The sequence below is a fragment of the Rousettus aegyptiacus genome, unplaced genomic scaffold (assembly GCF_014176215.1).
Source record: "Rousettus aegyptiacus isolate mRouAeg1 unplaced genomic scaffold, mRouAeg1.p scaffold_m13_p_16, whole genome shotgun sequence".
Classification (NCBI taxonomy): Eukaryota; Metazoa; Chordata; class Mammalia; order Chiroptera; family Pteropodidae; genus Rousettus; species Rousettus aegyptiacus.
In genome coordinates this window covers 53,229,960-53,256,008 of record NW_023416291.1, presented here as the reverse complement: position 1 = coordinate 53,256,008, position 26,049 = coordinate 53,229,960, and the positions used below count along the sequence as shown (strand labels likewise).

At 61.8% G+C, this 26,049-nt stretch overlaps 2 protein-coding genes and 1 long non-coding RNA gene across 4 annotated transcripts; 2 read left to right on the top strand and 1 right to left on the bottom strand.

Moving 5' to 3' along the window:
- The first annotated feature begins 1,056 nt into the window (after positions 1 to 1,056).
- GNA15 (G protein subunit alpha 15) lies at positions 1,057 to 18,248 on the top strand. 2 transcript variants are annotated; one of them, XM_036234125.1, is made up of 8 exons: positions 1,406 to 1,544; positions 6,587 to 6,670; positions 7,629 to 7,813; positions 9,799 to 9,953; positions 10,572 to 10,700; positions 13,001 to 13,130; positions 14,214 to 14,367; positions 16,516 to 18,248. In XM_036234125.1, the coding sequence occupies exons 3-8, from the start codon at positions 7,667 to 7,669 to the stop codon at positions 16,740 to 16,742; spliced, it is 942 nt and encodes a 313-aa protein (XP_036090018.1). In that variant the 5' UTR covers positions 1,406 to 1,544; positions 6,587 to 6,670; positions 7,629 to 7,666; the 3' UTR covers positions 16,743 to 18,248. The 2 variants fall into 2 exon arrangements, with proteins under 2 accessions (XP_036090016.1, XP_036090018.1); XM_036234123.1 differs by lacking the exon at positions 6,587 to 6,670 and having other exon boundaries at positions 1,057 to 1,544.
- On the bottom strand, positions 18,107 to 21,106 carry LOC107520108. The gene is made up of 2 exons (XR_001599252.2): positions 19,599 to 21,106; positions 18,107 to 19,045 (listed from the first exon to the last, which is right to left on the bottom strand). It is a non-coding gene; the product is annotated as an uncharacterized LOC107520108 (long non-coding RNA).
- A 1,105-nt stretch (positions 21,107 to 22,211) lies between these two features.
- On the top strand, positions 22,212 to 25,957 carry S1PR4 (sphingosine-1-phosphate receptor 4). Its single transcript, XM_016163506.2, has 2 exons — positions 22,212 to 23,443; positions 24,149 to 25,957. Exon 1 carries the CDS (start codon positions 22,255 to 22,257, stop codon positions 23,410 to 23,412), a length of 1,158 nt encoding a protein of 385 aa, XP_016018992.2. The 5' UTR covers positions 22,212 to 22,254; the 3' UTR covers positions 23,413 to 23,443; positions 24,149 to 25,957.
- The last annotated feature ends 92 nt before the right edge of the window (positions 25,958 to 26,049 follow it).

Here is a 26,049-nt window from a genome sequence, read left to right as displayed (position 1 = left end):
AGCCCCGCGCGGCCCCAGCCGACTTCTGCTTTTCCTCGCCTGCCCGGCAGTGGGAAGGCACCTTGGCCTCCTCAGGGCCACCCGGCGGGGCCCAGCCAACTTCCCATCCGCCACTCGTTATGATTCAGCAGCGGAGAAAACCACACCTCAGCACCGCCCGGCACCTGGGGTGGGGGCGGGGGAGGCCGTGTGACGTCGGGGGCTCACTCACCCCCTCTGAGCCTTGGGAGCCCCTGCATTGTGTGTATCCGGGGTTGGGGTGGGGAGGAGTGGTGTTCCAGAAACTTCTATAGCTATCAGGAACCTCTCGAGGTGTATTCCGCATCCAGCCACGGCCAAGACTGCTGGACTGGAGCACCCCGCGGCCCGGCCCTGGCTGCGAGGGCCCAGGAAGCAGCGGGTGCCGCCCCTCGCGTCCCTGTCCGGCTCTGAGGGCCCTGAGCAGTCAGGGTGAGGGGCGCGGCTGCCGCCCGGCGACCCCGCGCGTCCGGATGTCACGGGGTCCGCATGGCCTTCCTTGGCGCCGGGGCTGAGCCCCCCACGTCCACCAGCCTCCTCTCCACTTCATGTTTCACTCAGACGTTTCCCTAAACGTCTCTCGAACCAGGACGTTAGACGGAGGGGTCAGGGACTTTGTGGGGACTTTGCGACTTCCTCCCCGCGGCGCCCGGAAGGCCTGGCGCACAGCAGGCGCCCGGTCGGTGTCTGCGGGCAGAACGAGCGTCGGCGTTGGGACCCACGGCGATGGGAGCCGCTCTGGGCCCTTTCTGGTCCCAGGAGGACAGTCAGGGGCGGCCGCGCCCCGCTCCGTGCCTCAGTTTACTCATCCGCACGTGGAGGTGGCCGCAGTAATTGGGGCGAAGCGCGAGCGAAACCAGCCCCACGCGGGAGGCGCGCGGGCCTGCGCCGTGGGCCCCCTGGGGACCGCTCCCACTCGGCTCCGGGGCGGGGCGCGGGGACAGCTCGGGGCGGGGTCACGCGCCCTGGGACGACGGAACCCGCCCCTTCTCCAGAATGAGGAAGGAGGTTCGGGCAGGTGGTGAGGAGGCCCTTCCTCCCGGCGCCCCGCCCTCCCCCGGGGCACCCACCGCCCCTCCCGCTGCGCCGTCAACCAGTTTGGCAGGGCCGGGCGGGTCTGGAGATGGGCGGGGACCCCTGAGCCTCCGCACCCCCTGCTCCTCCTCCGCGCCGAGCCGCCCGGTGCCCTGCACTCAGGCCTCCCGAGCTTGGCCGCCCGGGTGCTCGACGCCAGAAAGTCAGGGGTCCCCGGGGGACTGACCCCCAAGGAGAGGGCGGCCCCTGCGCGCCCGCCGCCGGGACCCCCTGCGCGGCGCCGGCGGGGTCGGGGCGCCCCCCGGGCGCGGGGCCATGCCGCCTGGCGCGCTCTGAGGCCGGCGCGATGGCCCGCGCGCTGACCTGGCGCTGCTGCCCCTGGTGCCTGACGGAGGACGAGAAGGCGGCCGCCCGCATCGACCACGAGATCAACAAGCTGCTGCTGGAGCAGAAGAAGCGGGACCGCGGCGAGCTGAAGCTGCTGCTGCTGGGTGAGCGCGGGCGGGGGTCGGGGGCCGGGGCGGGGCGGGGGCGCGGGCCGGGGCGCCCCGCGCTGGGCGAGGAGACCGCGGCGCGGAGACGCGCGTTCCCCGGCCGCAGGTGCGCGCGGTGGCCCCGCCGCGCAGGGCGCCGGCAGTTACGCAGGTGGCCCGGCGCGCCCTGCCGGCTGCGGCCGCGGAGGGGACGTGGGGCCAGGCCGGCCTCTCCCTCCGCCTCTGGTCCCGTCGCTCCCCCGCCGCGCGGCCAGCCGGCCGGGCTCCACCCGGGTGCTGGAGGGTTATGAGCACGAGTTCTGTGGGCAGAGCGTCGCCAACTGGCCCTGATCGAGCGATTGATTGACTGAGTGAGTGAGTGAGTGAGTGATTCATTCATTCATTCAGGAGGTATTGAGTAACTCCTGGGGACACAGTGGCAGGGGTGGCAGTTGTCCCTGCGTACCGAGCAGCATCTTCCAGTGGGGGGGACGGACGTTAGCCCGTAACCCAGACGGCGGGGGGGGGGGGGGGGGGACCACTTCCGGCAGCCCAAAGGTGCAGGAGAGAGAGAATTGGGGGCGCTGGGGACGAGGCTCTGGGATTGTGACCCTGAGACCTCGAGTCTCAGCAGCCCCAGGGGGTCTCCGCCCCCAGCCTCTTTCCCACCTTGGAGGGTCCCCCAGACCCCCCGAATCCCCGATGGGGACCGGGGAGGGTCACGGGTGTCCTCGAGTCACAACCGCCTGGCCCCGGGCAGAGAGGCTGGCCATCTGGATGGTCACCCCTTTTCTCGCTTGTGGAAAGCCCGAAGGCTCGGAGCATGGGCGCGCGGGAACCCCAGGAAACGCTCCTGAATCGGGGGTCCTTCCAGCTTCGAACATCACCCCGTCTTGCCGCGCTTGGTGAAACAGTCGCCCTGTTTATTTCCCCAAGGGGAGCTGGCTGGAAAGTCAGAACCGTGCCCCCGCGACCCCTCAGGCCCCGCCCCTGCCACCAGGCGTGACCCCTCCGGCTGCAGCCAGCTGGCTTCTCTGCTCCTCGTGGAATATTCCATGTCTTCCTTAAGCGTTTGGTGACAGCGCCAGTGAAGCCGAGTGAGCCTGGAAGCTTTTTAATCAAGTATTTAACTGCGTCAACAGCTGCCTCCGCTCAGCCTCTTCGACAGATAGGCCACGATTACGTTAATGATGTATGCGGCAATTAACCTGTTACTTGTCTTTAAGAAAGTGGCCCATTTACGCCGTGCGTTTCTTCTCGAGCGAGCCTCGGTTACCCGCCTTTCAAAGAATTCGTCCGTTTCTGCAAAGTTGCCCCGTTTATGGGCATGTCGCGGTCACCCGTCTGTGTCCGTAGGACCTGTAGCGATGTCCCCTCTTTCATCCTTTGTCAACATTCCTTCTTCTCCACCTGTCAGGCTGGGGGGTTCGCCGGGGTTCGCCAGTGTTCGCGACCGTTCCCTGCACCCCACGTGCCTCTCGCCGCACCCCAGGGCCTTTGCTCTCGCCGCTCTGCCCACCACGAGCTCTCGGTGCCGCCCGAGCCTTTGCGTGGCCGGCACTATCCCTCCGGGCAGGTCTCAGCTCGAGTGTCCCCTCCTCGGAGAAGTTTCCCCTGAGCTCCCGGGCTGCAAAGCCGGGCTCGTCCTTCTGTGTCCCCCGCAGGAGTCCTCTTCACCCCGCTCTCTCGCCGACCCTCTCTCGGGCGTTTACTTGTTTATCACCTGTCTCTCCGGTTATACGGCGAACGATGCGAGGGTGGGGGCCGTGTGCGTCTCGCCCAGGGGTCCAGGGAGCCTGCCCGTGCCTGCTCTATGAACGAGGGAACGAGCCAGTCCTGATTCGGGGTGCTCTCCCCACGCCGCTCCGCCCCCTGCACAGTCAGCCCCAGCTCGGGAGGCCCCTTCTGCTGCTACGGGAGGGGAGTGGGAGAGAGGAGGTCGTGACCCCTGTGGACTGGTTTCCACCACCCCCTCCCCGCCCCGAGAGCCGCCTCCACACCACCCTCCCTTCTCAAGGTCAGGAATTGAATTTCAAGTTATTCTTTCCTGGAGGTTTGCTGATCCTTTTGAGGAAGAAGGCCAAGGGCCCGTGTGTGTGTGTGTGTGTGTGTGTGTGCGCGCGCGCACGTGTGTGACTGTCTGTCCCTGACAGGAAGTGCTCACCATGTCAGGGGAAGGGAAAGTCGGAATGAAGCCAGCTCTGGCCATAGCACTTGAGGTGGTCACCACTCGTGACCCCCTGGTGGGGAAACCAAGGCCCAGAGAGGTGAAGCGACTTGCCCAAAGTCACGCAGCCAGGACCGGAGCCCAGAGTTACAGTTCCAAGTCCACGTGCTCGACCGCCCTGTCCACGCGCCTCGAGAGGGAAAAGCCACAGAACCCCAGTGACAACACTGAGGCCCGCGGAGGCGGTGTGCTCGGGCTGGGCGACGGCCAGCCTGAGTCAGAGCAGGACGCGGCAGCGGAGCCTCCGGCCCCGGCCCTGTGGCCTCAGAAGCCCCGTGTCCCTCAGGGGCTGTCACCTGTGCAGGCGCCGCGGGCGGTCCCGTGATGCCCAGGGCTTGGCCCGGCCCTTCCAGGTGTCCGCTGGCTTCCTCCTCACCAGGCCAGGAGGAAGTGTCACTTCTCGCTGGGCTGTGAGGCCTCGCCAGAAGGACGGACGGGCTCTGGCCGCAGCCCTCTGCCCCACGTGGGGGTTCCCGCGGCGGGCCAGGAGCGGGGCCTGCAAAGAGGGGGTTCCTCCTGGGAAGCTTTTCAGAATTCAGGCTGGGACCCAGTCGCAAAGTTCATGTTGTGGGTGGAGACCGGGTTATTTTTTCTTTCACAAGACAAAAGAGAAGAGGAAAAGAATCAGTGTGTCTCAACCATGTTAGCTGTTGCCTTCCGAGACCTTTGTCCTCTATACTTTCGGGGGGACCCGAGGTCTGAGAGCTGCAAGGCCACCGAGCGGCACGGGAAGGGGTGCTGTCCCCTGCCGTGGTCTCGCTGCCGTCCGTCTCCCAGGGGAGGCGCCCAGCTTCTGAGCATCTGTAGAAACGTCATGTCAACTTGTATTTTGGTGACTCCTGACCTGACCGACCGGCCGCGTCCCGTTCTGTGGGTGAGGGATCGGGAGGGGGGTGACTCTCTGCTTCTCCACCAGCCGTGTGACCCTCGAGAAGGCACTTCGCCTCCCTGAGCCGCACGCGTCCTCTGTGAATGGGAGGACGGGATCGCACCAGGGCGGGCCGAGGACACGCATGGAGAACCGGGCGTGAAATCGCGCCCCGCCCCTGCCGCTGCCGGTCGTCGTCGTCGTTGTTGATGTGGCTGTTTAAGCAGCTCCTTATGGTAACTCAACGCCCAGGAGCTCTGGACTCAGACAGAACTGTGTTTAAGTCCCAGCTGGGCCGCTTGCCTATCGCGTGACCTAAGGCAGTCCCCTCGACCCATCTGGGACTCAGTTTCCCCACCTAAAAGTGGGGTCCGGAGCCGTGTCTGTCTTTGTCACCCTGAGGTTTGGCGCTTCACGCTCTTAGCTCTCAAGGGAGTTCTGGCCCAGCCGCCCCCGGTCCCCCACCCCGAGGCTCGGCCGGCGTCCGCAGTGCGGCTGAGGGTTCGTTCATACAGCTGACTGGGACCTCCGGACGTTTCTCTCCCGGAACACTCACTGAGCATGACACGTCCCCTTCCTCCGAATCTGAGACACATGGGGGCCCACATCGGAGAGCCTCAGACTGTGGACCTGTGGGGTGCTCTATTTTTTTTTTTTTTTTTTAAGGAAACGTTTTATTGGGAATAACTTTAGAGGTACAGAGAAGTGGTGGACCTGGTACAGAGTCCCCCTCCACCCCTGAACAAGTTCCCCTCACGGCCACGTCTTCCGGAGCCGCAGTGTAACTGTCACGTGGGGCACTTCCTGTCACGCCGCTGTCGACCGCACTCCAGACGGCAGACTTCGCGATTCGACAGGCTTTACCACAAAGGCCCCCAAGCCGGCGTCTCGCGTTGCCTTCAGGCTTGCCGTTCTTACTTTTCTGAGCTCATTTTGAAATACTGTCAGACTTAGAGATTCTTCTGCAGATGTTGACATTTCCTTTATTCTCCCCCCAAAATACGAACACGCACGTCTATGCGTGCACACTTCGACTTTCTTTACTACGAGGTCATGGTGATGATTTATTCACCGTGTACTTATGTATTCAATACGTACATGTCCATTTTTTCGGGACCATTTGCGAGCGAGCTGCAGACCTTTTAACCCCTAGAGAGTCTCACTGAAACGTGAGGACGGCCAGGACCACGACCAGGGCGAGGAGCCTGGTGGAGCACTGTCGGCCGAGGCCGCCCGGCTCCCAGCCCACCGGCGCCCCCCGTTTCCCCATTCGCGGCCTTCACGCAACACAAAAGTGTCCCTTTTTCTCAGACCTCGACTCCAGTGGACTTACAACACCCGGCGACACCCCAGACCTGCCCTTCTTGGCCTCAGACGTGCTGTGGACGGGCAGGGGACAGGGAGCCGCCGGGGATGACGGCAGAGAGCACCCCCTCCTCTCTGCTCCCCACACTCTCAGCCCTTCCTCCCTGCTCCCGTTTCCTGTTTCTGGGTTCCAACCAGGCCACCCCTTCCCTTTTTGCTGATTTTCTAGTTCCTCCTGCACCAGCCCCCCATCCTGTCCCTGGAAAAGCCCCACTCAGATCCCCCACGAGCCAGGACGGGTGACCAGATGTGGGAGGAGCCTCCAGGGCTCACACCTCCCACCTGGCTACCAGACCGTGTTACAGACAGAAAACGGGGTGGGGGGGGGGGGCGAGCGGCGACTTCGGGGCTCAGGCCGCGGGGAGCCGAGCCTTGGTCTCTGAGCTTCTGGTCCTGGGGTCTTGAGGATGGAGGACTGGCATCACGCGCGTGGGGCCGGCTTCGTGCGTGCGTGACCCTCTCCCAACGTGGGTCCATCAGCAAGGCCATGTCGATTCCGTCCCCAAATATCTCGCGACTATGTCCCCATCTCGCCAGCTCCTGGGTCCACCCCATCGGGTCCTGCCGGGTCTGACCCCACCCCTCTCTGTGTCCCCCCAGCGGCCACCAGAGGGCGCCAGTGAGCCCCAGTCCAGTCCTGCCCCTCTGCTGCCCACGGCACTCCAGGGCTGCCACCTCCCTGGGGTAAGAGCCCAAGTCCACCGGAGACCCCCACAGCCCTGCAGACCCGCCCCCGCCCCGCCTCCTCCGGCTGGTCTCCAGCTCAGGGGGGAGCCGTTGTGCCTCGGGGCCTTTGCATGGGCTGTGCTGGCTGCACGGCGCCTCCTTCCTCTAAACCTTGACACAAGAGCGACCTCGACCTTCCTCAGCCTACACATCCCAACCCCACGGTCACCGCAGAGGGGCCTTCCCCGACTCAGCAACGGTCATCACCTAGATGCTCGTAATCTCCTTAGCCTGTGTCATTTCCTTATAAAACTTTCTCTACCTGGAATTAGTATAGCAAATAACAGTAATGATGACCGTGGCAGACATTAACGCCGCCACTGACAGGGGCCACGAACGTAGCTCTCACCCGCCCAGGCCGGCGCGCAGCCAGGGCCCACCGACCTCCTCTGCAGGGGCCCAGGGAGTATTTCCGGCTTTCCAGGCCGCGGCGTTTCTGTCTGGCCGCTCAGCCCTGCTGCTGAGAACACAGCCAGGGACAGCCGTCCACCAGCGGGCTCGGCCACGGGCCAGCGAAAGTGTATAGATGGGCGCAGAAACCTGAATTTCATAGAATTTTCCCATGTCATGAAACGACCTTCTTTTGATTCCTTTCAACCAGTGTAAAAACCGAAACTGAAAAGCATTAGCAATGGAAAAAGCCAGTACAGGCTGCGAAACCTCTCTGGCCCCGCAAAAAAAAAAGAACAGGCCGGGGCCTGGATCTGGCCCGAGGGCCGTGGTTTGCGACCCCTTCCTGGGGGCTCACCCTCACGTTGATCTGGGAGGCCAGGCCCGCCCCGGTCCACGGCTTACAGGTGGGGAGGTTGAGGCCCAGGGCGGCAAAGGGGCTCAGCCCGCAGCCCCGAGGCCCTGGCCCGGTGGGGATCCGAACCCGCGCGGCCTGGCTCGCAACTGAGCGTGCCGCGTCCCGCAGGCCCGGGCGAGAGCGGGAAGAGCACGTTCATCAAGCAGATGCGCATCATCCACGGCGCCGGCTACTCCGAGGAGGACCGCAAGGGCTTCCGGCCACTCGTCTACCAGAACATCTTCGTGTCCATGCGTGCCATGATCGAGGCCATGGACCGGCTGCAGATCTCCTTCAGCAGGCCAGAGAGCAAGGTGAGCCACTTGGGGCTGCCGGGGAGGAAGGGGGCACCACGTGGGGGAGGGGGGGGACCCTGAGGCGCCCAGGTCCTTGTTCAAGCTGAAACGGCCCCCCAGGGTTTCCGGGCTCTGCCCCAGCATGCTCCGCACCCCAGAGCTCCTGATGCAGGGTGGGGGCGGAGTCCCGAGTCAGCAGCACATTGTTTAGTTTCGCTCTTTCAAGAACACTCGACGTGAGATCTGACCTCGACTTTATCTGCACAACACGTTCTTGGTAACTGGGGACCGGGCGTTGTGCAGCAGACTTCTAGAACTATCCATCCCCGGTAACTGAAAGGCTCTGCCCACTGAGTAGCAGCGCCCGGCCCGCCCCCCAAGCCCACGTGCCCCTCCCGGAGCCCCCGGGCCCTGTCCCCTCGGGTCTGCCTGTTCTGATGCCTCCAGAAGCGGGATTACTGCCGTGCCTGGCCGACCTCAGTGAACGTGGCGTGTTCAGGGCTCAGCTACGTGGCCGCCCGCTGGACTGCTGCCTCCTTTCTAAAGGCCCATCGCACGCTCGGACCGCGTGCTCCGATCCGTCCACCCGGGGTGGCCCCTCGGGTCGTTTCAGCATCGCGGCAGCGGGAGGCGGTGCTGCCCTGAGGGGGGGGGGCGGTGCGGTGCCCTCACATCTTGTTCAGATCTTGATTTCAGTCCTTGTGGTTAAGGACCAAGCGGAGTTGCTGGGTGGTGGGGCGATTCTGTTTTCTGTCTTTTGCGGAACCGCCGGACTGTTTGGCAACGGCGCACAAGGGTTTCGGTTTCTCCACATCCTCTCCGACACTTGCTGGTTTTTTTTTTGTTTTTTTTTTTACGGTGGCCGTCCTATACGTGTGAGGTCATGTCACCTCCCCTCGCCCCCCGGCTTTACTGAAATATAATAGACACTTAGTCGCTCATTCTGCTGCCTTCGTACAGTCGGAAAGCTTCTGCTCTGCGAGTCTCTGCTGCTCCAAGCACTGTGGACGAGCTATGGAGGGTGGGCGGCTCCTGCCTCGCGGTGCCCATGCAAGAATGTTCTGGATTAAAAGTGCCCAAAGCTCTCAGGACGTTGCCCGGAGTACAGCGCCGGCCCAGAAAGTGTTAGCGGGTGATATGATTATTTGATCTTCGCGGTAACCCCTTTCGGCTATGGCCTGAGAAGGAGGCTCCCCGCAAGGATAACCACTGTTCCGTCTTCCATCGCCTTACATGGATCGCCTGTTTTTGACCTCATGCCTTCTGTAATTTTCCAGAATGGTCTTTCATGTCCGGCCTTTGGTGCTGTACAGTATGTCTGCGATTCATCCACCTTTTGGGGCGTAGTCGTGGTTTATTTCCACTGTAAGAGTCCATGCCGTGGTTTGTTTATTTATCCATCCTAAAGTTGACATTTGGGTCGTCTGCACATATTTTTTTTTTTTGCAAATACATGCATTTCCCTCGGGTATCTACCGAGCAGTAGATGTGGACGATAAGGGACGTGTACGATCACGTCAGCAGATGCCAGACTTTTCCGAGTGATTACAGCGACCCGCGGTTTCCCCGCAGTTCTCAGAGCCCCACGTCCTGCACGCCCCGGCCAGCACTCGGCGCCGTCTGTCTCTTCATTCGGGCCATTCTCTTGGGTGTTTGGTAGTATTTCGTTGTGGTTTTGATTTGCACTTTGTAAAATGGGGGGCCCCTGTAGGGATATGTATCCTGGGAGTCCAGGAACCGCGTTTTTATTGAGCAGGAGGGGTGCCCGGTCCTTAGGAGGTGCTAAGCGCCCTGGGAGGACGGTCGGTCGTTATCCCCTGGGGTCCTCCGGGGGCCATGCAGGTGCTTTCCCTGCTGGCTCCGTGGGACGCACCGGGAGCGCCGGCCGGGGGCACGCGGGCTCCCGGGACCCCTGGGCCAGGAGAGGCGGCGGGGAAAGGAGGGGAAGGGGGCTCGCGGGGGTGTCCGGAGGCCGCTCTGACCATCTCCGTCCGTCCCTCCAGCACCATGCCAGCCTGGTCATGAGCCAGGACCCCTACAAAGTGACCACCTTCGAGAAGCGCTACGCGGTGGCCATGCAGTGGCTGTGGACGGACGCCGGCATCCAGGCGTGCTACGAGCGCCGCCGCGAGTTCCACCTGCTTGACTCCGCGGTGTAGTGAGTCTGGGGTCCGCTCGCCGTGGGCGCTGCGCACGGTGGCCGGCAGAACGAGGTCCGCGGAGACCCAGTTCCCGGGTCGCGCCTGGACGGAGGGGCCCCAGGCTGGCCACGCCCCCCACGGGGATGTGCTGTCAGGCTCAGGCTGGCTGTGGGGCGGTCGTCCTCCAAGGGGACCTTGTCCCCCGGGTGACATTGTCCCTGGGGTAAGGTCGTTCCTGGAGTGACGCTGTTCACCACTGCACCATGACACTCATGACACTCTCCTCCGCAGGACGCTGGGCGTCTAGGGTGATTTGCCCCCAGCCCATCACTATTTGGAGGGCAATGCCACTCCCGGGTGACAGCTCCCCTATGGTGACGCCCTTCCCCAGCGAGGCTGTTCTAGAGGCCACATGGTCCTTGGGGTCAGGCTGCTCTAGGGGTGAACCTGCACCTCCATGATGCTCCCACGGCTTCAGGGTGGTGCTCCTGGGCCACCCAAAGGCCCCAGAGGTCCCGGCCCCTCCTGGGGGGTCTCCTCCTCTAGCAGGGTCCTCACTGGGCCTTGGGCGGGAGAGGGGGGCCTGAGGAGCCAGCTAGGATGCAGGGCGGGGCTCAGGGCTCTTCATTCCCCAGCTACCTGTCACACCTGGAGCGCATCACGGAGGAGGACTATGTCCCCACAGCCCAGGACGTGCTTCGCAGCCGAATGCCCACCACCGGCATCAACGAATACTGCTTCTCCGTGCAGAAAACCAGCCTGCGGTGAGCACGCAGCCGGCGCGGTGGGGAGGGCTTCCTGGAGGAGGGCCAAAGCCACTGGGGCCTTGAGTCGCGCTCGGGGCTTCCAGGCTGAAGGAGGCAAAGCTGGACCTGACTGACACCTGCCACCCTCCATGCCATTAGCACTGGGGCCTGGGAGCCCAGAGGCACCAGAGCTCCGGACGGGGAGGACTTCCTGGGGGAGGGGACAGTGGCGTTAGGGCACTGAAGGATGAGTAGGAGTTCTCTAGTGCCAACCCCTGAGGGGCTGCTGGGCAGAGGGGGACGGGCTGTGTGCTCAGGGCTGTGCCTGAAAACTGGGTTTTGGCCGCGGAGGCTCAGAGGGTGATCCCCCTCGCAGTCAGGGAGGGGTGAGGCTAGAGGTCAGGAGTTCAGGAGGAGGTGGGAGCCATGGTCCAGGCGGGAAGGGTCGGTAAGGGCCAGGGCGGCAGCCATGTGGCTGGAGTGAGGGGACCATACAAAAAATGCTTCTGATCTAGAAAGAGGACGATTAGACGAGTGTGGGCCCTGGAGCGGGGAGTCGAAAATGACCCCCAGGTTTCCCATGAAGGTGATTTGTCTGCCATGGTGGTGGTGGGGTGCAGGGTTTAGATAAGGTGATGGAGTCCTTGAGACACGTCGGGCCTGAGGGGTCTGGGGCATCTGGGGGGCGGCTGGACGCACACAGGCCTGAGCTGGAAGTAAGAGGTGTTGGCCAGTGTAGGAAGGCGGCGTCCAGGCAGAACGCGGGCCAATGTCGAAAGCCAAGGAGCGGTCAGGAAGAATACAGCAGGAGAGGGGCTTCTGGGATTGGCAGTTAGAGGCTCATCTGGGACCCCAGCGAGCTCGGTGTCTGTGGGCCGATGGCAGGGAGCCGTGGAGGAGGGTGCAGGGCTCTGTCCGGCCCACCCGCGCTGAGTCTCTCGCTCCCCTGCACCACCCACCCTCCGCCCCAGACATGCTCTTCCGGCCTCTGCAATGGTCCTTTCCGGGAAGGTTCGTGATTTCTCTGTTGCCGTGGGTCTCTTCCACGAGATGGAGAACCCTACGAGGTTAGGCCTGAGTTTCAGCCTCCTCCTCTAGTGATGATTGGATCAAGCTCAGAGTGGAAGTTGGTAAATGTGGGGGAATGGCTGGAAAGGTGGGAGGATGACTGGGTGGGTGGGCAGGCGGATGGGTGGATGGGTGGATGGATGGATGGATGGATGGATGGTGGACGGATGAATAGACAGATGGAGGGATAGGTGGATGGGTGGATGGAGAGATGGGTGGGTGCACAGGTGGGTGGATGGACGGATGGATGGTGGATGCGTGCATGCGTGGGTGGGTGGATGGACAGGTAAAAGTTTAGGATTGAGGATAGAGGTTGAGGCTTTCACACGGAAAGCTGGGCTGGGGAGGGGATTGTTAGGCGGGAGACCTGAGTACGTCTTAGGCCAAGGAAGGAGGTTCATGAGCGGAGTGATCGCTCAGAGGAAACTGAGGTTCTGAGCTGGGAGGCTGGCGAGTGGTGTACCCCACCTCTTCTCAGTCTCCGGAGCCCCGCCGTCAACCGCTGCACCCACATCCCACTCTGGCTGTGCGGGTTCGAGGGAAGCTGGTGCCCGAGAGGGGTTGGTCTCGGGGATCGGGAGCCACGGGCACCAGCCTTTCCCCACTCCTGTTCGGCGGGGCAGGTCCCTTCTTGCTCTGAGGCCTCTGGCATTTCCTGTCGGCTGCCTGAGTAACGGTCCTATCCCCGGGGAAACGGGGAAATGACGCAGGGCTTATCGGTGACCCACATTTCTTAGAAGAGAGCACAGGAAGACGGAGGGCTCAGGCTTTTGTTGTGGTGTGTGGGGGTGGAGGCCGGGCCTTCGCCTTGGGCCACACACAGAGGGGTGGTGCTTGCCTATCCGAGTGACCACCGGACGCTCCCCTGGCCAGCCAGAGCACAGCATCCCCGTTTCACCATGGGGAAACTGAGTCATGGAGCCAGTCTGCCGTTTCCCCTGGAGCACCCAGCCAGAACCAGGGCAGACCCGGCGTGTCTGACCTGCTGTGCTCCACCGTGGGGGCAGAAATCAGGCAGCCCAGAGCCGGGGCAGCTCGGGAAAGTCCCCTCGCCTCTGCGCCTCGGTTTCCTCATCTGTACATCGGGTGTAATAGTGATACCTGCCCGTGGGTGTGAAACGAGATAATAACGCACAAGAGGTGTGGGCCCCAGGCTGGCCCCTGTTCTTGCTGCCGGTGACTGGGTCTGGGGTGCCACGATGTGGGGTCCTGCTTAGGCCCGAGCTCTGAAAGGGGGGCCATTCCGGTAGGATTGTGGACGTCGGGGGCCAGAGGTCGGAACGAAAGAAGTGGATCCACTGCTTCGAGAATGTGATCGCCCTCATCTACCTGGCCTCCCTGAGCGAGTACGACCAGTGCCTGGAGGAGGACAACCAAGAGGTGGGGGGCCGCGGCGGGTGCAGGGGCGCCCGCTCCTCACGCTCCTCCCCGCCGGCCCGGCGCCCTGCAGCCGCGCAGGAGCCCGGAGCCGCTCGTCAGGGGCCCCGAGTGCGTCTGGCGCGGCTTCGAGCCTCCCCTGCCCCTCTGTCATGACCGGAGCACGGAGCCCCAAGTCTCAGATCCACACCGTTAGTGTTGCCAGTGACACACTCACTCACACACACACACACTCACACACACACACTCACACACTCACACACACTCACAGACCCCCGGAAGCACAGCACGAGCCGTCCTGGGAACACTGTCACGTTGCACAGACAACATCACACTTTGTCTCAGACGTGCCGGTGACGACACCAGGTGCGGCGTGTGCGCTCTCAGTGGTTAAAGGTTCACCTGGCAGTTTGGGCATCCGAGGGGGCGGCCTTATGATGTCCGCCCTCACACTGAATCGGACAGGACGCGTCCGAGGTCGTTCTGACAGCTCTTGCTCAGATCCAGCCACACAAGATGTCCTAGTTTCCTCGGGCCACCGTCACGAATGACCACAAAGCAGGGGGCTGGGACACCAGAAGGGTGTCTCTCCAAGTTTTGGACGCCGGAAGTCAGATCGAGGCGTCAGCAGGGCCGGCTCCTTCTGAGGCCGTGAGGGAGGATCCATTCCAGGTTCTCCCGGCTTCCGGTGACTCTGGCGCACTGTGGTGTCCCTCGGCTTGCAGACGCACCGCCCGTCTCTGCCTCCATGTCTGCACGGCACCCTCCCTGTGTGCGCTTCTGTGTCCTAATCTCCCCTTTTCACAGGGACACTGGTCATGGAACTTAGGGCCCCCCTACTCCCGTATGACCTCTTACCCAATTACACCTTCAAATTTGGAAATAAGGCCACATTCTGAAGTTCCAGGTGGATGTAAATTTGGGGGGGATGCTAGTCAGACCAGCAGAGGCACACAGGTGGGCAGCCGGCCGCGCCCCTCAGACCCGGCTGGGCAGGACGGGGTCGGGGGTCGGTGGTGGGGAGGGCTCCCGTGTGGGCCGAGCTGGCCCACCGCAGCAAGGACCTGCCTGTGTCCCCCACCCCAGAACCGAATGAAGGAGAGCCTGGCCCTGTTCGGCACGGTCCTGGAGCTGCCCTGGTTCAAAAACACATCCGTCATCCTCTTCCTCAACAAAACTGACATCCTGGAGGAGAAGATCTCCACCTCCCACCTGGCCACCTACTTCCCCAGTTTCCAGGGTGAGTGCCGTGGACCTTTATACTCCCTTCACCTCCCGGCCCCTCCCGAGGGGAGACACCAGCCCGGGCCCTCCCTGAGCCCGGAGGACGTGGGACGACCGCAGACCTGAGCCACAGAGCCACGTCCCCTGCCCACGCTCTCTCTAGCTCAGTTTCCCCATCTTTCGATGGCTGTAGAACAGGCACCTTCATACTCACAATTGCTCAAAGGGGGGGGGGCTCCGAAGAGACATGTTCGTTTTGAGTGGGCGGGGGGGGGGGGGGGGCGCTGGGGCGAGTTCGCGTCCCCGCGTACACCGTAGCCGGGAGCATCGACAGCCGTTTCTGGACTCTGCTCAGGTTTTTGAGACTTTCCTTTTTCCAGCCTTTCGTAGTCGTCTCATTATATCTAACTGGAAAGCAATGTCTTTTTAATCCGCGACCACCTTGAACGCGGCTTGCCAGGGCGCACGGTCCCTTGGCGGCGGTGGAAGCCGGAAGCGCCGTGTCTCCCTCTGCGCCTGCCGCCGGCCGGTCCGCGTCGCGTCTCGCCGAGCGCGGGAGGCTCTGCGGGAGAAGCCGCGGTCCAGGCCCCTCTCGTGCTCGGCGGCTGCCCGCGTCCTTAGCATCCCTTGACCTGCAGATGCAGCACTCTGGTCCCTGCCGCCATCGTCACACGACCTTCTCTCTGTCTCTGGTTGTCTCTCCTGTTGGTATTGAATTTAGGGCCCCCCTTAATTCAGTGTGACCGCATTTCAACTTAAGTCGTTCTATCTGCAAAGACCCTATTTCTAAATAAGGTCATATTCTGCAGTTCCAAGTGGACACGAATTTAGGGGAGGAATACGATTCATCCCAATACGAAATTCCATATTCTTGGCAGATGAAGCTCTTAGGATTTGCTTGGTATGTCCTAAGCCTTGGTGACTTCATCCTGGGTGTGACTCCCTGACCTCATCAGAGCTCACGTGGCCAATCTCTGCCAATCATACCCACAAAACTCAGGGTCTGGGCCACAGACGTCACCTTGTTTCAGGATGGTGGCCTGGACGCCCCTCATGTCCTCCCGAGAGGACCAGCGCTTAGCGGGCACCATGGCTTGCAGAGTTTGGGAACAGGGATAAGGTGCATAGTTCTGAGGACTGCTTGCTTTCCTTCAGGTCAGAGGGAACCCCCGTGATGCGTCCTTTCCTCCCCGCCAAAGAGGCTGGAGCGCCGTATGCCAACTTCTGGCTCTCGGCCCTTCCCTCCTCTACGCTACATAATACTCGTGACGTTAATAATAAACCAATGACAGCTAACACAGGGAACACCCACAGGGGCACCCCCACACGTTGCCTTGTCTAATCTTCATTTAAAACCCTGTGCGGTAGGACTCATTCTCTAGAAATGGGGAAACTGAGGCACGGAGAGGCAGTCACTTGCCAAAAGTCGCAAGGCCAGGGCGTGGCAGAGGCAGGATTCCAACCCAGGCCGTTGGAACCTGAGCTGGCGGGCCTTAACCACCCGCCAACCCACCTTTGTGAGGGAGCAGCGGAGACACACACTCGTGAAGGCTGCTGATTATCAGGCACGGCGCCCTCGCTGCGCTTGAACCCTCACAGCTGTGGGGGGCTGGGGGCTACTCCCATCCCTAGTTGATAAATGGAGAAACAGGCTCACAGAGGCTACGGGGACTACCGAACAGTGTCTGTCACCTGCCCAGCAAGCAGTAGGGCCAAGCGTTGGGCCCTTAACTCACGTTGTGCTTTCAACACAGCGGCCATATGCCCCGTCCCCGTGCCCAGAATGGGGAGCCATTCTTGGCCTCGGTTTCCCCATCTGCGCCAGCCTGTCTCTGCGATTCAGGCTCCCATCCCCCCAGCTACAAGCCTAGCTGAGAGAGGGGGAGGTCTCTCTCCAGCACAGCTCTGCCCAGAGTCCCAGAGCCCAGGCTCATTGGTCCATCCCGGGTCATGTGATGCCTGCAGCCTGATGCTTCCATTGGCTGGGCCCGTCATGTGACGGGCTGGAAAGCCAAAAGGTGGCGTCCGCCTGCTGGATTCGCGAGGGTGGTTGCTCACGGGAAGCCCTCAGCTGCCCGCTGCAGGGTCCGCGGAGCCTCTCCGGGGCCCGCCTGCCCGGGGAGCCTGGCGCCCTGACTGCTGCCCCCCCACCCCGCACCCCCAGGCCCGAAGCAGGACGCGGAGGCAGCCAAGCAGTTCATCCTGGACATGTACAGCGGCATGTACGCCGGCTGCGCGGACGGCGCGGACGGCGGCAAGAAGGGCCCGCGCTCCCGGCGCCTCTTCAGCCACTACACGTGCGCCACGGACACGCAGAACATCCGCAAGGTCTTCAAGGACGTGCGGGACTCGGTCCTGGCCCGCTACCTGGACGAGATCAACCTGCTGTGACCCAGGCCGCGCCACGCCTGGCCTCGCGCGGCAGGCGGCACCTGCGGGCAGGGCCGGCGCCCAGCGAGCCCGGGTGTCCCGTGTCGCTCTAGGCCCGGGCGGAGGAAGGGCCACGAGTGAGTCGGGAATGGAAGGCCATTCGCCGCTGCTCCCTTCTCTGCCCCTTGCCAGGACAGCCCTGGGGTCCCCTCCCTTGAGCCAGTTTTACCTTGGAAAGGGAGCACAATGGCCATTTGCGATGCCAGGGTGGAGAAAAGGTGGGTGGGCTCTCTTAGGGCCCCCCACCTCGGGGTATGCCCGCTTCTGGGCAGGAGTCTGCAACCCCCCCGGGGGTGACGCACACCTCAGGGACTGGGGACTGGTCTTCCAGGCCGAGGCGCGGGACTCTGGCGCCCCCTAGCGGAAGGACACGACATCGCCCAGCCCGGAGTCTGAAGCTCTCTTGGAGGAAAAAGAACCCTGGAAAACCGCGTCCCGGTGCCCGTCCTGTCCCGGTTTGCAGACGAGGGAAACCGAGGCTCACAGGCATCCCCCTCCTTCCTGGGCTGGGGGCTGGGCGCCCTGCATCTTAAAACCTACTGTATTTATTCCCTCAACTGCGGGTTCCTTGCGGGGTGGACAGTAAAGAAATGACATTCTGGAAAATGAGGATTTCTCAGGGGTGGCCTGTTTATCGCCCTGCCTACCCACCCACCCACCCACGATCCCTTCTCCAGTTGCCTGTCCCAGGTGGGGTAGAAACACGAAAAAGGAAGGAAAAAGTTCTCGTCCCCCACCTGGGCAGGACAGGGCAGGGCAGGGCACGGCACCGAGGGCTGTTTGGGACGGCGCGCGTTTTGGCAGGAGGTGGCATCCAGCCAGAGAGCTTCAGACTCCGCCCTGGGCTCCCCTTGGCTCTGGCGGTTTCTCTGGCTCCCCTGGTTTTGATGGCCTTGACGTTTTGGAGCTCTGCTGGCCAAGGATTGTGTTAGTTTCCCTGGGCTGCTATAACGAAGTGTCATAGACTGGGCAGCCTGAGAGCACAGAAACAGTGTCCCAATTCTGGAGGCCGCGCCCCCTCCGAGGGCGCTAGGGCAGGAGGTCCCCTGCCTCTTGCGGCTCCCAATAGGGCCTGGCGCCCAGGCGTCCCTCGGCTGTGGCCACTGGAACCCTCTTAGAGCTGGCTCCTCAGTCCCCTCGACGTGACCCTGGTCATCTTGAGTGTGAGTTCAGGCACAAGTGAGATGCCTTCGGCTCATCCTGTGCTTTCTGGGCCCAGCTCTGTGTTCGGCCATTTCACCAAAGAGCCTTGTTTCCTTTTAACGGGAAATGATATTTAGAGACACACTCTGACCGCAAAGTTAGAAAATCCATATTTTCTTCACTTTTTTTTTTTTAAATATTTCGAACCTACAGAAGTTTCAAAAGTATTTCAATGAGTTCCCATCTATCCTTCATCTCTGTCAGGGGTCAGCAAACTACCTGCTCTATGCCTGTTTTGTAAATAAAGTTTTATTGGCACAGCCACACCTGTTCGTTTACTTATGACTATAGTCTGGCAGCTTTCTCCAAGGCAGGGGCTGGGGCGGGGGGTGCGGCACGGTACAGAGTCGTAACAGCCCTCAGAGCCAAAATTATTTGGCCCTTTGCAGAAAAAAACTGGCTGACCTGTGCACTAGGTCTCCCTGTGGTTAATCTTTATATTTATAAACGTAACCTATATCATATTCTACAGACAATACACACGTTCTTTTCCTTAATCTTTCCAAATAATTTTAGAGTAAGATGGAGATGTTGTGCACCTTTACTCCCAGACCCATGTATTTCCTATGAAGAACACGTTCTGCTATAGAAGCAGAGGGTGAGTCTTGCACGGCTACGGTAGGTGATGCTATCCAATACGCAGCCCACGGGGACGTTTCCTCGGTTGTCCCAATATCGCCTCTTGAAGCTGCTCGTCCTCCGTTCCAGAACCCAGTGGGCACCACGTGCCGCGTCCGGTTTCACGTGTCCCGGGTCTCCTTTCCGCCAGGGCATCCCGAGCCGCCGTCGTCTTTCACAGCTTTGGCCCTTTGGAGGAGGACAGGCCTGTCGTTCTGTGGGACGTCCCCAGAGTGCCTGCTGGCGGCTCATGACCCGATGCGGGCCGGACACTGGCAGGAACGTCGCGGACGCGGAAGCGGCGTGTCCTCGGCGTGTGCATCAGGAGGCCCTCCGTGTTCATCTGTTGCGTCCCCGGGGATGTTGACTTGGTCACTTGGTGAAGACGACGTTCGCGGGGGTTCTCGAAGGACACGTTTTTCTCTTTGCAGCTAATGCGCGATCTGTAGGAAGATACTTTGTAAGCATTCCGCTCTCAACAGACTTCCACCCAAGGATTTTAGCATTTCTTGTGGATTCTCGCCTAGCATGGTTACAAAAGGGCGATTTTTCTAACTCGTACTGGGTAGATGGCTAGGGGTGCAATTGCTGGGTCGTATGGAAAGATCTCTTTTTCCCTACTTTCTTTTTTTTATTGTCGTAAAATACATATAACAAACTCGACCACCTTCACCGTTTTAAGCGTGCCATTCGTACATGCTCCGGTGCAGCTGTCCCGCCACCCATCCAGAACCTTCGCCTCGTAAAACCGAAACTCTGTCCCCCGCCCCCACCCCAGGCCCTGGCCCCCACCATCTACTTCCTGTCTCTATGAATTTGAGCTCATCCGTTGCTGATGCTCACATGACTCCAGGTTGGCCCAGCGCCCCTCGCCCCTCGGGCTGCTTCCTGCGTCTCCGAGCCAGGCCCCCCTCCCTCCCGGAGCACTTCCCTTAGCTCCGGACCCACCGACACGGTCCACGCTCATCTCGCCCCACTCCTCCCCACTCCCCTCACCTTCTTTTGAAGGGGGTGATATTCAGAAGCCAAGATCTGGGTGTTTGATGTGCTCATTGCTATCGGCGAGTCTCCGCGTGGACAGCGTCAGGAAATAGATTTTTGTTAAAATCACGAGTCCGCACGGACGCTTTTGGTTCTATTCTATTCCTGTCGGGTTCTTCCACGTTCTCCCATTCCGTGTTTACATCTTTCTCCCTCAGCGAAGACCTGGCTCTTAGTAGCAATATGGAAACATCAGTACTGTACTCAGCACTGATCATCACGCACAGGGTAGCTCCGGATCGCTGCCCCCATACCACTCCCGAAAGTGCGCCTGCCAGACCAAGTTCCGAATCTCTTCGCGGCTCCTTTGGTCTTTAGAGCGGGTAGTGTATCCAGAAGTTGCATGGGCTGGCGCTTTTCCAAGTCCGTGCGGTTATGTTTTTCATTCGAGATGCAGTTAGGTTCATTGTTTGTCTTCTATTTCTATCCTTCGAGCTCTTTTCCCCCATCCTTGTTGATTCAATCTTATCATTGAGCATAAGAAGCATCGATAGAGTTTAAAGACTATGCAAAGAGGGACACTCAGAGGGTGTCCTTTGCCTCTTTTCAATTTCAATGCCACCTAGGCCCTGTAAGGAGCCAATCTCATTGGTTCCTGGTTTGTCTCGCCTGTGTTCCTTTTGCAAAAACGAGCAGACGTGTGTATATTATGTCCCCCATTCTTGATTGCACGGTACCCTACAACCTGTGATCCGTATCTTTTTCCCCTGCTACCGGTACGACCTAGAGCTCACTCCATTTCACTCACGGGATTCTTTTTCATGGGTGCACAGTGCCGCACTCTGGGCGCAGCGTAATCTGTCAGCCTCTCTGTGCACAGACGTTTGGGGCGCTTCTAACATCTTGCATTTACAGACGGCAGGGAGTAACCTTCTGCGTGTATCCGTGCGTATTGCTGGAGCTGTGTTTCCAGGCCGGGTTCTGGAGGGGCTTGTTCTTCTGCAGCCCAGGGATGGTCGCGATCACACAGGCAGGCGTCGTGCATGGACAGCCTTGCTCCGGGCGGCAGGCTCTTTATGGGGAGGTCGCCGCTGCACACGCCGTCTCGTTAGTCAAACTCTGCTCACAGCGTTTCCACTGCAGTCTTGACTTTTCTCTCTGGACCTGGGGTAGGGGTTTAGTAAAGCTTGGGGTTCAACTAGAGTTGGGACTCGGCTTGGGATCAGGGCTCAGTCCAGGGCCAGGTCTCAGCAGGGTCATGGGGCAGGGTCACAGCCAGCATATGGTCACAGGCTCAGCCAAGGTCAGGGTTCAGCCTGGGATGAAAGGTCAGTGTAGGATCGGGGCTCGGCCTGGGACTGGGGCTCAGTCCAGGGTACAGTGCATCTCTGTGAGTGTGTCTGAATCGGAGGGTCTGTTGTGAGGCCGGGACCGAGGGTCAACCGTGCAGGGTGGTACCTGGGAACAACTCGGCCACACTTCCCACCCCAGCCAGGGTCTGAAACCCCGGCCGCTGCCGGTGCAGCTGCCTGCGCGGCCCCTCCCCCAACAACCTCCCCTTCAGATCCGTTTCTGCTTGGTCACCCCCAGTGAGGAGATGCTACCGCCTCCCTCTCCCTCGGCAGTGCCTTGATCTGAGCTCCCCTGGAACCCACCTGCCTGCCCTCCTCCCGCACCTCCCCTACCCCGTCCCCGCAGCTGAGCAGTGAGCAGAGGGGGGAGCCGGTCAGCAAGCACAGGCCCCTGGGCCGCTCGCCCTCCTCCTGCCCACCCTGCCTCCCGGGAGGACACTCGTGCCCCTTGCAGGCCTGGCGAGGGCGCCTACCTGCCCCTAGACCCCAGGGCGGACTCTGCTCCGTGCACGCCCCACACTTCCCACCCCGCCTGGTGCCATGCCTCTGTCCTCAGCCATTTCACTGAGTCGGCCTGAGCGGGGTCAGGAGGGACACTGGGCGGAGCTGCCCTGGATGGGGGTCCCCAGCTCTGCTCCGAGTAGGGCCAGCTCAGGGGGCAGGAGGGACGGCTGGAAACTGGCCGGGAGGATCCTGGCCCTGGGGAGCCCCGCATCCCTCCCCACATCCCTGCGGTGGGTGTTCGCTGCCCGCTGTGTGGCCCGGTCAGCTCCTCCCGCTCCGGGCCTCGGGGTCCCCTTCTACGACAGCCATGATGCAGGTGTGTCCTGGCCCTGTCGTGGGGATAAAACGAGGTACATCTTCTCCTCAACAAGGTAGCCGGCCGGCCATGCTCATGCACCTGTGTGTGCGGTCACTTGACACACGATTATTAAGCCCCTACTGGGCGCCAAGCACAGTCAGAGCAGTTGGGGAGATGGTGACGGAACGGCCGGGTCCTGGAGGGGAGCGCCTAGCCAGGAGGCGTGGCGGGTGCTGGTGGGGGGAGCGTTCCTCTCCCCATGGGGCCCCCGCCCCGCCGGGTTTTCGAGGAACAGAAGGGGACAGAGGTGTGTGCCCACATGGCTGCAGCGCCCTCCCGGGCCGGGCAGGAGCAGACCGTTGGGCCGCCCCTCCCAGGCTGGGCCTCACCCCCACCCTAGGGTACCTTGAACATAACAGGAAATTTCATGTAACAGGAAACCAAGACCGGGCAAGGCTGCAGCTCCACCCTGCCTGGGGCCAGCCACCCCGGCTTCATTCTGCCCCCGGGGACGGCCATGAACACCACGGGGTCCCCGGCGGAGGCCCCCGAGGTCTGCCGGCAGCTGGCCGCCCGCGGGCACAGCCAGCTCATCGTCCTGCACTACAACCACTCTGGCCGGCTGCTGGGCCGGGCCGGGCCCGAGGATGGGGGACTGGGGGTGCTGCGGGGGCTCTTCGTGGCCGTGAGCTCCCTGGTGGTGCTGGAGAACCTTCTGGTGCTGGCGGCCATCGTGACCCGCATGCGGTCCCGGCGTTGGGTCTACTACTGCCTGGTCAACATCACGCTGAGCGACCTGCTCACCGGCTTGGCCTACCTGGTCAACGTCCTGCTGTCGGGGCCCCGGACCTTCCACCTGGCGCCGGCCTCCTGGTTCCTGCGGGAAGGCGTGCTCTTCATGTCCCTGGCCGCCTCCACCTTCAGCCTGCTTTTCACCGCCGGCGAGCGCTTCGCCACCATGGTGCGGCCCGTGGCCGAGAGCGGGAACACGAAGAAGGGCCGCGTGCTGGGCTTCATCGGGCTGTGCTGGCTGCTGGCCGCCCTGCTGGGCCTGCTGCCGCTGCTCGGCTGGAACTGCGTGTGCGCCTTCCAGAGCTGCTCCAGCCTGCTGCCGCTCTACTCCAAGGCCTACATCCTCTTCTGCGTGGTCATCTTCGCCTGCATCCTGGCCGCCATCACGGTTCTCTACGGGGCCATCTTCCGGGTGGTGCGGGCCAACGGGCAGAAGGCCTCGCGGCACCCGGTCCGCCGAAAGGCCCGCCGGCTGCTCAACACGGTGCTCATGATCCTGGTGGCCTTCGTGGTCTGCTGGGGTCCGCTCTTCGGCCTGCTGCTGGCCGACATCTTCGGCTCCAACGTCTGGGCGCAGGAGTACCTGCGGGGCATGGACTGGATCCTGGCGCTGGCCGTGCTGAACTCGGCCGTCAACCCGCTCATCTACTCCTTCCGCAGCCGGGAGGTGTGCCGGGCCGTGCTGGGCTTCCTCTGCTGCGGCTGCCTCAGGCTGGGCCTGCGAGGGCCAGGGGACTGCCTGGCCCGGGCCGCTGAGGCCCACTCTGGAGCTTCCACCACGGACAGCTCACTGAGGCCCAGGGACAGCTTTCGGGGCTCTCGGTCACTCAGCTTTCGGATGCGGGAGCCGCTGACCAGCATCTCCAGCGTGAGGAGCGTCTGAGCCATGGCCAGGGAGGGCGGTCCAGCTGCTGGTGCGTGTCCACACAGGCCCTGCCCCCGGCCTGGAAGAGGCCCAGGAGGGGTGGGCCACGTGCCTGGCCGCATGCAGGGCACGGCAGGTGGGCCGGATGGACAGGTGGGGGCAGGGCAGGTGGCCAGAGGCCCTGTGGTCCTCCCCACAGCCCCCAGGTGTGCTGACGCCAAGCGGGTGTGTCAGGGTCTCCTCAGAGGAACAGAGAGCGCCCTGGCATGGGGACGGGTGGGCTTGCTCTGCACGCCTGGGCTCCTGTGATTCTGGGAAGTCCCGGCCCCTCCCTGGGCCTCAGCGGGGCTCCCCGGTGGCGGGGGGTGGGCCGGCTATGGGGGCGATGCCCTGGCAACATGCAAGTACCATGGCCCGGGCGGTTTTGGGTTTGCTGGGAGCATGCGAGGAGGCGTGTCCGCGAGGGCAGGTGGCGTGTGTGTGTGTGTGTGTGTGAGAGAGAGAGAGACAGAGAGACAGACAGAGGGAGAAATGGAGGTGGGGGCAGAGCAGGTTGTGCCCGTGAGCATGTCTGCGTGTGCACAGGCGTCTCCGTGCGTGGCGGGCCTCCCGTCTGAGGCTCTGCGTGTGTGCCCAGCCGTGTGTCCCTGGACCACTGTGCCCCAGTGCGTGAGCGCTCCGGGGCTGCCAGGCAGGGGCGGGCGGCAGCAGCTGACCCCCGCCCCTTCTCGCTCACTTCCCCTTTCGCCGCCAGTCACTCGTCTCGAAACGCTGGCGGCCTCCTTCCTCCACGTCCGGGCTCTGCATCTCTGGGAACCCAGTCTGGGGCCACCAGAAGGGCAGCAGTGTGGCCGTCGTGGCCTCGGGAACCTCACCCAGAACTGCCTTGCCCTTCCCCACCTGTAAAGTGTGCCGGTAACGGTCAGAACCCACAGCATTTGCCTCGGCGCGTGGCACCCAGCACGTCCCATGGAACGTCCAGCGTTGGTGGAAGGTTTTACATCTGCGCTGGTCACCACGAGAGCCCCATGTGGCTACCGAGCACTCAATACGTGGCCAGTGGGACTGGAAAACTGAACTCGGAATTGCATTTTAATGGCCCACGGGCCTCACGGGAGCCGCGACGGGCAGCGCGGGCGCACGGCCTCCGCACGTGGCCGCCTTGGCTTGTAGAACGTTCTCGCTCGCCATCCTCCCAGGACCGAGCCAGCGCCCGCGGGGCTTCCGGCCTCCGTCTTGCAGAGCCCGCTGGGCTGCGCCCTACCTCTGTGTTTCCTCTGCGTGATGGGGGACGTGGTGACTGGAAGCCGTTTACCGCACCGTCCGGCATAGCAGGCACTAGCCACGTGCGGCTGGTTAGCATTAAAGTAAGGTGAATGAAATCGTAAGATTCAGTGTCCCGTGTGTTGGTTGGCTGGAGCTGCTGTATCGAAGAACCGCAGACATTTATCGTCCCCCAGTCCTGGAGGCTGGAAGTCTGAGATCCAGGTCACCAGGGCCGCTTCCTTCTGGGGCCACGAGGGAGAGTCTGTTCCTAGATGCTGGTGTGGCCAGCAATCCTTGGAGTCCCTTGGCTTCTAGATGCATCACCCCACCTCTATGTTCGAGTGATATCCTTCCTGTGTGCCTGATTGTGCCGCCATTGTCACTTTTTATAAGGACACCAGCCATATTAGGGCCACCCCGCTCCTGTATGACCTCGCCTTAACTCATTACATGTACAATGAGCCTATTTTCAAAATAAGGTGACCTGTGAGGTCCTTGGGGTTAGGACTTCAACATATAAATACAACCCATAACAGTCACACGACCGCATTTCAAGCGCTCAGTAGTGCCACGCGGCTCGTGGCTGCCATTCTGGACAGTGTAGACCCAGAACACTTTCGCCGTCATGAGAAGCTGTTGGACATGGCCGGATAGAGTTCCCGGCACGTGTCCAGGTGTGGAGTGAGCTGGAACACTTCCTACCTTTTCCTGATGCCTGTTCCAGCTATGTTTATCTGGGATGGCAGTGGGGGGGAGCGGGGCTTGGTAGAATTTGGGGTGAGTGGGCAGATTTGCATTCTGGGCCTGTGCTGAGCTGGCTTGGTCTCCCCATCTGCCCTGCCCATCCTTTGGGCCTCAGCTTTAGCATCACATATTCTAAGGAGTCTCCCCTGATTTCTCCTCCTCTTAGACCTCCTCTAGACTCCCACATTGCAGCTCCGATCACCCCTGGTTGCCCATCCATCTCCTCCTCTGGACTGCAGGCTCTGGGTCACTGCCAGGTCACCCCTCTGTCCCCGGCACTCAGCACAGGGCCCAGCACACAGTAGGTGCTCAGTGACCCGGAGCTCTGGAAGCACTAGACCCAGCATCATGCTGTCCTCTGAGCCTCGGGAACCTCTTCCCTTCCCCTGCCCCCACCCCAGCCCTCCTCCCTGACAGTGGTGGAATTGTCCCCAAGAACCCTGATTTCTGCTTGTTAGATGGCTCAGGAGTATGTAACCCATCGCTGTTCCCCAGCTCTGCTGCACACCATGGGCCTCAGCTTCCTCATCTGTCAAACAAGGACACTGACTGCCCCCACCCTCCTGGAAGGTTGATAAGGTGAGGTATAGAAAAGCCCTCAAAGTATTATGGGTACGCTTTTAAGTGGATGATAATAATAACAAC

Coding starts and splice junctions, on each gene's coding strand:
- S1PR4 (XM_016163506.2), top strand. CDS start 22,255: ATGAACACCACGGGGTCCCCGGCGGAGGCCCCCGAGGTCTGCCGGCAG.
- GNA15 (XM_036234123.1), top strand. CDS start 1,400: ATGGCCCGCGCGCTGACCTGGCGCTGCTGCCCCTGGTGCCTGACGGAG. Junction 1,545..7,628: donor GCTGAAGCTGCTGCTGCTGG/GTGAGCGCGGGC, acceptor CGCGTCCCGCAG/GCCCGGGCGAGAGCGGGAAG. Junction 7,814..9,798: donor TCAGCAGGCCAGAGAGCAAG/GTGAGCCACTTG, acceptor CCGTCCCTCCAG/CACCATGCCAGCCTGGTCAT.